The 12,758-nt window shown below is 56.3% G+C and overlaps 1 protein-coding gene across 2 annotated transcripts in view; it reads left to right on the top strand.

Moving 5' to 3' along the window:
* DOCK1 (dedicator of cytokinesis 1) overlaps window positions 1-12,758 on the top strand; it is a 493,657-nt gene that overhangs the window by 417,123 nt on the left and 63,776 nt on the right. For both annotated transcript variants that reach the window (XM_051833503.3, XM_008274844.5), the window contains exons 34-35: window positions 10,369-10,454; window positions 10,630-10,786. In XM_051833503.3, the coding sequence (XP_051689463.3) occupies window positions 10,369-10,454; window positions 10,630-10,786 (243 nt within the window). The remainder of the gene's footprint in view (window positions 1-10,368; window positions 10,455-10,629; window positions 10,787-12,758) is intronic.

The following is a 12,758-nucleotide window of genomic DNA, read 5'->3' as shown; positions in this document are numbered from 1 at the left end:
TTGACTGGAGACGCTGCTGTCGGGCAGACCCCGTTCCCAGGCTGGGCCGGGTTCTTCCTCGGCCATCAGTGAGTCTCCCAAGATCTTGAAGTCTCTGACCCAGGGCTGTGACACTGGAATCAACCCGACTGACAGAAAGGGATGTGGGAAGGTGGCAGGTGCTCGGCACACTGGTTAAGGTGCCTCTGAGGGTGCCTGCACCCCGTATCGAGTGCCTGCATGCAATCCCAGCTCTGTTAAGGATCCACCTTCCGGTTAACGTGTCCTGGGAGCAGCAGATGTGGCTCAAGGACCTGGCTCCCCGCCACCCACATAGGAGACCCAGATGGAGCTCCTGGCTCCCTGCTTTGTCTTGGCCCAGCCCTGGCTGTTGCAGGCATTTAGGGAGTGAACCAGCAGACTGGAGATCTGTCTGTCTCTGTCTCTCTCTCTACCTTTCAAATAAAATGAAAATAAATAATAAAAATTAAAATGGGTTGCTGCGAGGGTGAAATAAAACCAGACCCATACAGCCCTCAGCACTGTGTCTGGCCCCATGAAAGGTGTCTTCCCACTTTGCCGTATTGCAGGGCTCTGGGTGGGTGAGCCCCTGTCTCAGGACCTTGGGTCCAGCACCACTCATGGGCCGGGGCGTGGCCATTTCCGAGGTTGGCCTTCAGTGCCTGGGAGCGCACAGGAAAAGAGTGGAGTTGGGTTGTCAGGGAAGTCGCTCTCAGCCCCACACACCCACAGCTCTGCTCCAAAACCCACTGAAAGGGCGTGGTGTCACAGAAAGGCTGTGCTGTCATTGTGCGGGACCCTCCAGGCAGTTTGTGCGCGGTGACCAGAGGCTGTTAATTTGATGTTATTTCAACAGTGGGTAGTTCGGAGGGCTTTTTTTTTTTTAAGATTTATTTATTTGTTTGAAAGGCACAGAGGGGGAGAAGGAAAGGAAGAGAGAGAGAGAGAGAGAGGGAGGGAGGGAGGGAGGGAGAGGTCTTCCATCCACTGGTTCACTCCCGAGATGGCTGCAATGGCCGGAGCTGAGCCAGTCAGGAGCCAGGAGCCAGGTGTCTCTTCTGGGTCTCCCATGCGGGTGCAGGGGCCCAAGGACTTGGGCCATCTTTTACTACTATAGCAGAGAGCTGATCAGAAGTGGAGCAGCTGGGACACGAACCAGCACTCATATGGGATGCTCTCGCACTGCAGGCAGCGGCCTTACCCGCTACGCCCTAGCGCTGGCCCCCAGAGGGCTTTATGGGCTGGGCAGGACTGAGGGGATCGGTGCCTCCTACCCCATGGTTTGCTCCCTTCCTTCCTGTGCTCCCGCTCTTGGGGGAGCGAGCATCTGCTTACATGTGTGTTTGTTTTGTGGTCCCTGTTTACTGTTTTTGTGCCAGTGATAGAACATTTAAATGCTGTGTCCAGTGTTTTGTAATATATCAAAGACGTTTTCTTTGAGAACACAGACTAAGGATGCCATGACATTCATAAAACAAATCGGCCAACTCATACTTGCCCATACCCTAGAGCTGGGCTTATAGGTGATTTGCAGATTTTCACTAAACATGAATGAACACATTCGTGCAATGAACACATTCATGCATTTAACTTGAATTTGTTTTGAAAGCCCAAGTATATGCTCTCAGAAATTCAATTACTGATCCAAACTATCTGTGTTAACTTTAGACATGACTGCCGTGAGAGGTGACCCATCCCTCTTGCTGCTGGCACTAAATCATAGTCCCAATTTCAGCACCAACTCACCGGAACTACGAGTTGTAATTTAAAATGCTTTTTCTAGGCAGGAAAACTCATCTGACTTTCTGAATTTTGTATGACTCAGGCCCAAAGAAAGACTTTGTGAAAAATTGCTACTAAAGCATCAGGCAAAGTGGGAAATGTATTTATATAGATAACTGTCAACTAGCCCGGAAAACGAAGATCAAAAGCCCTCAAGACAGTCTGTCGTCTGTCATTTCTGAAAGCAGCTTGGGTGAAAATAAGGTAAAGGCAGTTGGAACAGAGATGAGTGAGAGCTCAGCTGCTGGAGTGCGCCTCCTCTTCCTCACATCCCTGTGGTCCTCCTGACGCCCACTTCCCAAGGAAGTGCCCCGTTCTCTCCTGCTGCAGGGACACAGCTGTGCTGGCAAATGGCATGGAGCTCATGCCAGCTCTAGAATGCTCCCCTCCCTTCTGAACACCGTACCCCTTGGGGCCTTCAAACCCTGCCCAGTATTGGGGAACCCAAATTGCTGGAGTTAAAACAATGCCAGGCACCTTGAGTTCCCTCTCGTAAGCTGTGGCGGCATCACCGGCATCACACATGCCTTGCACACTCAGGTGCACGCCGCACTCCGTCTGCGTCTAAGCATGGGCAGCCGTTGAAGGTTTTGGTTCGGGGCCATCGGCTGCTCATCCACACACCACGGCAGGAAGTGAGAAGTCATAGGAAACGCCTATTGTGTGTTCATCTCTTCCCAGGAATTTTCTTTTCTGTGGGAGTATCTAAATGCCGTCGGTCTTTCTCGTGGCCCAGCCCTGCCTCCGTGGGTCTTTCTCGTGGCCCAGCCCCGCCTCCAGGTGCTGGACCAGGATTGCTCTTTGCAAACTCTGAGCTTCCTGCCCGTGTCTCCCCTGCAGGTCACCTTGCCAGCTGGCTCTCTGTGCGCCGCGCACCATCCTGGCCTTTGCCCACTTTCTTGGCCTCCCTGACCGAAGGTTGGGAAGCCGCAGGGTCCCCCCTTGAGCCATCTACTGCCGTCTGGCTCAGTCGCTCAGGCCAGGCCTGTCCGGGAGCGCAGCGTTTGCCTCCCACAGTGCCCCATTGTTTGGAGCTCTTGGTTCAACTCATCCTCTTGCCATCCAGTTTTCCGTAAGCGTGGGGCACGGCCCCTTGTGGGGGTGCCTGCAAGTGCGTCCTGGGTGAGCACTCGTACGGTTTGCTGACTCCGCCCCTCTCCATCCCAGGGCTTCCGGGGTGGGGATGGCTGCTGCTGTTAACTAACCCAGTGATCCAACCTAGTCGCGTCCCCAAGGGCTTCGGCTTCATAGCAGGTGTGCAAACCTAAAGCAGCGGGGCGATGACGTCAGGGGTCTGGTTTGGCAAAGCGTCTGTGTTTTGAGCACGAGGCAGCGCGTTGTTTCAAAGATTGCCCAGAGCCGTTCCTACGCTGCCTGCGCGCATGGTACTCTCTCCGCAGGAGCGGCCGAGGCAGCCGCTGGGTTCCGAGCAAACTCCTGCCACTTGGCTCAGGATTAAACTACACCAGGCCGTTCTTGGAGCTTCAAAGGCGTGTGTTACACATTGGCTTTTTGAGAGCTGTCAGGCCCTCCAACCGCAGGGGAGGGCATTTCTCTAGAATTCCCCCCAGTCTACTTCATTTATGTCTCCACTTACGCGAGAAGCAGAACCAACCTTCTGAGCAGGTGTGTCCGGGCTCGCCCTGCCGTGCGCTCTCTTGGTGGTGCCGTAGGCTGGCGTGGCGTTGCCGTGTCCGCCTGTGACCGGGGCTCCTCTCTCCAGGGCTGTGGTCAGTGCTGCCCGTCAGCTTACCTGCACCTGCTCTCACAGTCCTCCACTGGAGGGAGGAAGCTTTGCAGAAGGTTGTGCACAGAGGCCCTGATGTAAACAAAAACCCTGGAGGGAGCTGCGCTGTGCAGGGCCTGATGCCCCCAGAGCCGATGCGACCCCACGTGAAGGAGCTCGGGCCAGACAGGAGCCTAGGAAGAGGAAGCCCCCGTGTGGGCGGGTGGCTTTGTTGTGGGTTGGGGTGCACCGTCACAGCAGTCTGTGGCCGCTCAGAGGGAAGACAGCACAAGCAGTGGGGTCCCCCCCCACCCCGTTTCAACCTCAGCAGCTCCCTCCGTTCCCACTTAACCACTGCGCTGATCCGTCCCACCCCTGCCCATGCGGTGAGGAGGGAGGGTGCCACCTTGGGAGGGGCCTTTCTTCCCAGAGCTTGTGTCGTCGTCGCTCCCTGCAGTGGGGAGCCAGGAGCACAGGGAGAGCCTCTCCCAGCAGGCTCCCTGCAGCTGAGCCCTCAGGGGGGCCCCTCCCCTGCACCCCTCCCCCAAGCAGCTGTCCTTGAGGGACTTCAGCCACACTTGGCTGTCCCTGGTCACTCCCATGGGACTGCTCTGCCCTGTCCCCCTGGGGCTCCATCTCCACTCAACAGAAGCCCATTCCGCATATCCACCTCTTCCTTTTTCCTCTGAGTGTCCCCTGCCCTTGGCCACTCTGCCTCTTCAGTTGTTTCTGATGACCTGGAGGCCCCACCCATTCTCCTAAGCTGCCCCCTCCCGCTGCGGCCGCCTGCCCTCTAGTCCCTGGGGACACATTCCTGCCCCTGTGGCTTTAGCCATGGCTGCGGTTGTAGTCGTCCTTCCTGATCCACCTCACTCCCCCGCGGGACCAGAGCAGCAGAGGGCTGTAGGAAATCTGCGTGCTTCTCCATGGAGAGATCCCACCCGCGGGGGGTTCAGGATCTGCTGAGCTGGCGTGGAAGCACTCGGGAGGAGTCAGCACCTTCGTGCACCTGCTGTCCCTGTCTTGGCACACCCAGCCCCGGGGACAGGACAGGAGCCCTCCCCCCTTCTCCCCAAGAGCCCTGCCCTCCAGGAGCTAACGCCAAGGCTCCGTCTCACCCTTGACTTCCTTTGAGACCTTTAAGAGTATTCTCCCGGCATTTTTTTTAAAGAACTCCATTTTTTGTGCCTTTGGAAAATACAGAACTAACAGCTGAGAGCTGCAGCAAATGACCATATGAGCCACAGAGCATTAATAAAAATGGAAAGGAAAAGGCTCCACAGCCAGATAATATTTTCCATCACAGAGCTATTTGCCGTCATCTGTGTAAGACCCAGTAAAATGCTCCCCAACTTCCAGAAACCCCCATTTATCCGTAACCCTGTTAGAACGTGAGTAATCTTTATGTCGTCAGTGTAGCCAAGCTCCTGTCTGAATAATCCCCTCCTACTGCCCATGCCTGTAACCTTAAGCAAATAATTGAATAGCCCAAGTGGATGCTGGCAGCCTCTGCCACTCGGTGGGAAAGCCAATATATTTTGTACTATAATGTGAATGTGAATAAGTTTGGTAGCAATTTTCTCTTGTTTATTCTTCAATTCATTGGACTTTTATTTGTTGGGGTTTTTTTTTTAATCTTTGTTTTCAGTTTCAAAATAATACTGATTTTATTGCTTTGGACGTTTCAAGAGGAAGCGTAGCATGAGAATCAGGCTTTTATTCCATTGAATCCAGACCCACATGTGGTCTGAGAGGTCATAGAAGCCAATACCCTTTACTGCGGGAGTCCCGATTCCATTGAATTCTGATCCTAAAAGCCCTCCAGCAAAGAGATACTCAAATTCCCATAATCCCCTTTAAACCAAATTAACCTGGACTCGCCTGCGGCTGTGTTTCCCAAGTCCACCGTAATTGCTCGCAGCCTCAAAATCACTCCTCCATCTGTATGTGGAGATGGGGGCAGCAGCTGCACCTGTCTCAGGCTGTGGTAACAGCCAGGCAGCCAACGGCTCCCCAGCCAGGCGGCTCTAACTGTGCGGCTTTGGGGTCTTCAGGCTTCTGTGTATTTCACTAAAGCTCCAGGGTCAGTGACCCACCCTGCTTGGTGGACATAGGAGAGAGAACATGGTGGTTTTAGAATGTGAGATGGAGTGCCAGAGATTAATTAAGTGTGTAATTAAGTTTATAGAGTGGTTAGGCAAGAGGAATGCAATATCCATGAAAATATTAGAGTCTGAGCACAGAGATTAAAGGCTAAGCGATAGTTTGGAGGCATCCGTAGCGTTGAGGATGTCAGCTCGGGGCCCCCAGCCCCAGGGTTTCAGAGGGCCCAGCTGCCCTCCGCACAGCCGTGCCAGCGCCGTCTCGTCGGCCATGACTGCCACCGAGATGCGGTGTAGCGGCTCTGTCCTGCCCACCCGTCCTGCAAACACTGCAGGCGCAGCTCACCTAGAGGAGGAAAAGGCACAGAGTCCGCGTCCTCACGCTCCCCGCAGCCGTCCCCTCCCTGTGGTGCCTTCTGAGTGCTTTTTCCTTGATATTCAGGAGAAAGCGGAGCACTCTGGGCAAAGAGCATCTGTCTGCTAGGTTTTGTTTATAAATGGTTGAAGACCCTGTCCACAGCTCTTGGCAACTTCCAAGCCCTCGGTCACTGTGGTGGGTTATTTGCAATCCTCCCTACCAGGCTCACATGTAAACCCAGATCTGTTGTATAAAAGTGTGTTCCTGAATGGCTGCAAAGTATAAGCCTGGTTTTATATGCACTAGAGTGAGATTGGGCATCTACCCCAACACCCAACTTGTGTATTCTGAACCAAATATAATTGGCTTTTGGATTATCCACTTCCCGGGACCCTTCTGCTCCCTGGAATAGGAGCCAGTAACCCGTGGTTACCTGTGGCCTTGAGAGGCAAAAGCAGAGATTCCTTCCTAAGTTAATTGAATTAAAGTGGCATCAATGCCACCGCGAGCGCCACCCACCTGCTCCTTCACTTCAGTTTAGCAGCCACCTTCCAGAGAGCCTTGTGTTCGTGAGCGGCCTCGTGGGTTTCATGTTCTCGAAGGGCTGCTGGTAGCAGATGCTTAGCGATGCCCTCTGGTCAGTACTCTAAGCTGGATGCCCCGTGGGTATTTTTGTAGCGAAATGCATGATTCAAAAGAGAAAGGAAAATATGATGATTTGGCTTATCACTGGAGTGAGCCTCTGCCACCTTTTAGGCTGCGCAGTAAACCTTCGCTAGTTGCACGCGACCCGCAGAGAACCTTACAGCAGATCACCAGGCAGCGTGCATCCATGAGTAAGATCATGAACACGATTCTTGTAAAATCAGCTCTCTCCACCGGCTAATGTACTCTCTCCACTTTATTGGTACAGGATCGCTTAATTCAGATTGTGACAACAGTTCACAGCACACTAGCCACTTGATTCTAGAATGTTCTGTAAAATTAACACAGACTCTGGGATCAGAGGCGAGGTACTGCTCTCTGGAATGGAATCCTTGCTGATGAACAGAAGCGGGTCGCCAGGTGTTTGTGCGATTACTTAGACTAGAAGTTAGTAAAATTGGAATCAGCTGTGTCCTGCTGCGCTGATTCATCCACTCTTTTTAGAAAATATTAAATTCATCAGATAAAATTTGATAAGCGGCATACTTAGTGTTGGCGATCCCTCCCTGCCTGTGTTTGTTACAGTTAGCAGAGAAGATGTGCCGTTGTCACAAAGTAGACTTCACGTTCAAATTGCTTCTGATTTACAAGTCCTGAGTCATTGTAAACATTCCTGTGTTCGCTCATCGTAGGATAAGGCATGTTTCTCTGCATTCTCTATACCTTCCTTTTTGTAAGTACTTGCTAAAACGTGTGTAATTGAATCGTGTTTTCATTCAATTTAATCTTAATTTGTATCTTGCTTATTGTTGTGAGGCGTCAGCAATCATCCAACATGACACCGGCAGGGAAATGGACCACCTTGCGATGCCAGCCGTGGGCTCCCAAGGGTGACCTGCCTTGCATTAGATTCCATAACGAACCCCCTTCTGCAGAATTTCTGTTTGCAAAGAGCAGAGTAGAGTGGGTTAGTATCAAAAAGTTGTTATTTTACTATAAAACTCGTTATCCTGAGACTTCAGGTAAAAAAAAAAAGCCATCCTTCAGTGGAACCGTCTCTCTGTGTGTGTCCGTAACGTCCCTGAATTCGCAGACCAGGCAGAATCAAGAAGAGGTGTTGATTTGGGGGAGCAGACCGGGAGGAAGGTCCAGGAGAGAGCTGAGAGGCTGAGGGAGGCCGGGGCCGGTGTGGTGCTGTGAGTGCTTGACCCTTGATGTCGTGCGAGAACCGGTGCCCCCTCAGGCCCTGCGTTACGCCTTTGTTCAGCCGGAGCATGACCAGGTTGGGGCTGCAGGCAGGGTGTCCTGGCGGAGGCCGCTTCCTGGTCCCGTGAGACCCCTTGCTTTCAGCTTCTGGGGCTGAAGGGCTCAGAACCAGCTTCCTTCCTGACAGCAGGGCGGCATCCGAGTCCCCGCGTAGAGGATGGAGTGTAGCAGGTGAGGTAAGCGCACCACCTGGCGTGGAAAGACCCGGAAAGCAGTTGTGTCCGCTCCCCAGCGGCCCGCCCTTTCGCTTCTGCAGAAAGTCCTCCCCAGCTCCAGGCAGCCTGAGACCAGGCGTCCAGTAATTTCTGGGCACACAGCACACTCATCGCACTGTGCGTCATTACCATGTCTCGAGGAAGCAGCGGTGGCTGGGGGAGAAGAGAATCCTTGCCGTCACAAATTTAAGTTCTTAGGGGATTCTAGCTGCAGCAGGGCATTGTGGGATCATCACCCAGGAAAGCAGGTGATCGACATGTCTTTTAAAGTGACCACAGGGTGCTTCTGCGCCCCGAATTCGGTCGTTCCCTTGGACTCTTCCCCCGTCCTCCTGGTTTCACTCAGTGTGGATGCCCCATCTCTGTGAGAGCACACCTCTCCCAGCCCCTCCTTCCTGCAGGTACCCGTGGGCGGGACCCTCGGCCCCCTGCATCGTGGGTGGGACCCTCGGCCCCCTGCATCGTGGGCGGGACCCTCGGCCCCCTGCATCGTGGGCGGGACCCTCGACCCCCTGCATCGTGGGCGGGACCCTCGGCCCCCTGCATCGTGGGCGGGACCCTCGGCCCCCTGCATCGTGGGCGGGACCCTCGGCCCCCTGCATCGTGGGCGGGACCCTCGACCCCCTGCATCGTGGGCGGGACCCTCGGCCCCCTGCATCGTGGGCGGGACCCTCGGCCCCCTGCATCGTGGGCGGGACCCTCGGCCCCCTGCATCGTGGGCGGGACCCTCGGCCCCCTGCATCGTGGGCGGGACCCTCGGCCCCCTGCATCGTGGGCGGGACCCTCGGCCCCCTGCATCGTGGGCGGGACCCTCGACCCCCTGCATCGTGGGCGGGACCCTCGGCCCCCTGCATCGTGGGCGGGACCCTCGGCCCCCTGCATCGTGGGCGGGACCCTCGGCCCCCTGCATCGTGGGCGGGACCCTCGGCCCCCTGCATCGTGGGCGGGACCCTCGGCCCCCTGCATCGTGGGCGGGACCCTCGGCCCCCTGCATCGTGGGTGGGACCCTCGGCCCCCTGCATCGTGGGCGGGACCCTTGGCTCCCTGCATCGTGGGTGGGACCCTCGGCCCCCTGCATCGTGGGTGGGACCCTCGGCCCCCTGCATCGTGGGCGGGACCCTCGGCCCCCTGCATCGTGGGCGGTCACCGGGCTGGAATCCCAGGGCAGCAGTAACTCAGTTCTGCCAGGCAGCAAGGATGGGGAAGACGCAGCCTTCATCACGGAGGTAGCCACGTCCAGCCTCATACACTGTTTGAAAGACATTTTGGAGATTTGCATCTCCCCAGAATTTAGATCCAACCATGGATCCGGGTGGGAGGACCCTTTCCCACCGGATGCCCAGGAAATCCCCGCAGAAGTTCTGGGGGAGGAGGAGAGGACTGACCTTCTTGGGGCATCGGCTGGTCTGCGTTTAGGGTCCTTGCCCGGGGCTTCTGACATTTTTTTTTTTTGAAGATTTATTTATTATTTATTTGAAAGTCAGAGAGGGAAAGGAGGGGCAGAAAGAGAGAGAGAGAGAGAGGTCTTCCATCCACTGGTTCACTCTCCAGTTGCCGCAATTGGCTGTGCTGATCCGAAGCCAGGAGCCAGGAGCTTCTTCCCGGTCTCCCATGCGGGTGCAGGGGCCCAAGGACTTGGGCCCATCTTCTGCTGCTTTCCCAGGCCATAGCAGAGAGCTGGATGGGAAGTGGAGCAGCCGGGACTAGAACCGGCGCCCACGAGGGATGCAGGCACTGCAGGCAGCAGCGTTACCCGCTACACCACAGCGCCGGCCCCCGGCTTCTCTGACATCTCCCCAGCCGTACTGCAGCATTTCACTGGATCCGTCGAGGAGTGGCAGGGAAGTGGCCTCCTCGGCTGTTTGCAAATTGCCGAGAACTCTTTGCTGGCAAGCGAGGCGCCATCTGTTCTGTTCTCAGAACCAGTGAGCTACTTCGGAGGCTTCCTGTTTGTGGAGATGGAGTTGGAGGCTCCTCTCATGTTGCTCTTTGGGGCTCCCCCGCCCGGTTCCCATGTCCTTCTCGCTCTGTCCTGGCTCCTGCCATCCGGGTCTGCATGCTCCGGCCCCATAACCAGGGACGGAAGTGAAAGGTCTCCCGCGGCAGGACACCTCCGGGGTTTCGGGGGTGGCCTCTGGGGTGAACCAGGGCTTCGGAGCTGGAGGGTCACGGTCAGGTGATCGGCCCTCGCCGACGTGTGCGCTATGGAAGCTCAGGCCGGAAGATGGAGTAGCCGCCATGCTGACTGTCTGTGCTTCCTCTGTTTAATTACAGTTTGAGAATGAGATCATCACCAAGCTGGATCATGAAGTGGAAGGAGGCAGAGGAGACGAGCAGTACAAAGTGCTCTTTGATAAAATGTGAGTGTTGATTAGCACGGGGATCTATGGAGGCAGAGAGACCATAATTACTACAGTGAACTTTGTAGCCCAGAAATAATTAAAAGGTATTAATAATGGGAAATATTTAAGACCACCCCTCGGTGCAGCCACTGCGTCTGCGTGTGGGTAACCAGGTGCGTGCCATCACCCTCAGCCTCCTGGAGCACTGCAGGAAGCATAAATACCTGGCCAAGAGCGGCGAGGTGTTCGTCAGGCTCGTGGTGCGCCTGATGGAGCGGCTTCTGGACTACAGGACCATCATGCACGACGAGAACAAGGAGAACCGCATGAGCTGCACCGTCAACGTGCTGGTGAGTGGCGGCCCCGTGCATCCCCATGCGGCCCCGTGTGGCCCCGTGTGGCCCCGTGCGGCCCCGTGCGGCCCTGTATGGCCCCGTGTGGCCCCGTGCGGCCCTGTGCGGCCCCGTGCAGCCCTGTATGGCCCCGTGCGGCCCCGTGCGGCCCCGTGCGGCCCCATGCGGCCCCGTGAGGCCCCGTGCGGCCCCGTGCGGCCCTGTGTGGCCCCGTGCAGCCCCGTGAGGCCCCGTGAGGCCCCGTGCGGCCCTGTGAGGCCCTGTGCGGCCCCGTGTGGCACTGTGCGGCCCCGTGCAGCCCTGTGTGGCCCCGTGAGGCCCTGTGCGGCCCCTGCAGCCCCTTGTGGCCCCGTGCAGCCCCATGTAGCCCATGCGGCCCCGTGCGCCCCGGCCTTCCCAGCAGAGCGGGGCTGCCTTGGCTTCCTGGCTCAGCTGTCTCAAGGCAGCAGCCCCGAGAGCCCCACTCCACGCAAGTCTGTAGAGTGCACTCCCCTCCACGTTTTCACACTGTTCTTCCTGATGTGAAAACCGTCTTCCTTTGTGATCCTGGTAGCTCCTGACTTGATGATGGATGCAGGGCTTCCTCGTAAGAGATTATCAACACGTTCCTACTGGGTGGGTTACATGGGGCACACCAAAAGACAGGCCCACATCCCAACTCTCAGAACCCATCAGTGCGACTATTTTGGGGGAAACGAAGGTTCTTGCAGATGAAGACTCTCTGGATGGGAGCATCTTGGATTACCTGGGGGAGGAGACCCTACCTCTGACAACAGGTGTCCTCATAGGAGACAGAGGGGGAGGAGACACAGAACAGAGGTGAAGTCGGGTAGACAGAGGCAGGGATTGGAGTGACGTGTCCACGAGCCGAAGAACGCCGAGGATCAACAGCTACCCCCGGGAAAATAGAAGAGGCTAGGGCGCGTTCTCCCCTAGAGCCTCTAGAGAGAACCATGGCTCGGTTCACAGTCTGATTTTGAGCTTCCGGCCCAGATAAGCGAGAGAACATGCATCTGTTGTGTTAGGCCACCTAGTGTGTGACAGCGCAGAGCTGGCTTCTTGCACTTGGCTGCTGCCTTCCGTCATGCCCACTGTTTGCTGTGGTCGCCGGGGTAAGGCTAAGGCTTTGCATGCCCCTTTCCAGTGTCCTTGTGGCCCCGGGAGGCACAGCCAGGAAATGTGTTCCAGCCAATGAGCTCTCAGGAAGCTTGATGAAAGGCGGAGCCTGGCTGGCGTACCTCCTGGCTCTCAGCAGCCGTGTGATGCTCACCCCTGGCTTCTGAGCTCTCTGCCCCATCCTCCTGAAAGGCCACCTCCAAAACTGGACAGACGGGACATCAAGAATCACACCTTGGTGGGGCAGAAGCCCACAGACAGAAGCCACTGCTGGACCACGGCTGGACGTCTCTATCCGGTACAGCAAGTTCCCTCTCAACACGTAATTACAATGCATTCTACCAATGAGAAATGGTTTAAAAAGATAGACAGGGCATGGGAAGCAGACCCAGGTACGGCACAGGTTTTGGAACCATCAGACCAGGAATCGGAAGCAGCTGGGATCAACACGCTAAGCTGGGGAACGTGGACCACGAGCAGCAACAGACGGACAGTTTATGCAGAAAGATCTGAAAGCTGTCCTAGAAACCCAGAGTACTGCACAGGGTGAGGAGTGCCCTTGATGGTCTCGGCAGTCAACTGGACACAGCCAGGGCCAGACTCGGGGAGCCGGAGGGCCTGGACACCTCTGCGTGTGCACCGTGAGGGTCTGGGCCGCTGTGCCCGTCCCCGCCGCCGGCCCCTGCCCCTCTCCCCGCCTCTGCATCACCTGCGGCTCTGTGAGCCATGGCAGCAGCTCTGCCCCAGCCCAGCGGGCCTTGCTCTCGCACAAGGACAGCACCGGTCCTGGCTCCAGCGTCCTCTTGCATTCGCGCCTCTGTCCAAAGCCATTTACTCTGCTAGTTCTGATGTG

Source organism: Oryctolagus cuniculus, chromosome 15, assembly GCF_051225735.1.
Source record: "Oryctolagus cuniculus isolate XC-2025 breed Fujian yellow rabbit chromosome 15, ASM5122573v1, whole genome shotgun sequence".
NCBI classification, from domain to species: domain Eukaryota; kingdom Metazoa; phylum Chordata; class Mammalia; order Lagomorpha; family Leporidae; genus Oryctolagus; species Oryctolagus cuniculus.
Note: the sequence above shows the minus strand (reverse complement) of the source record. Positions and strands in the feature narration are given on the sequence as shown.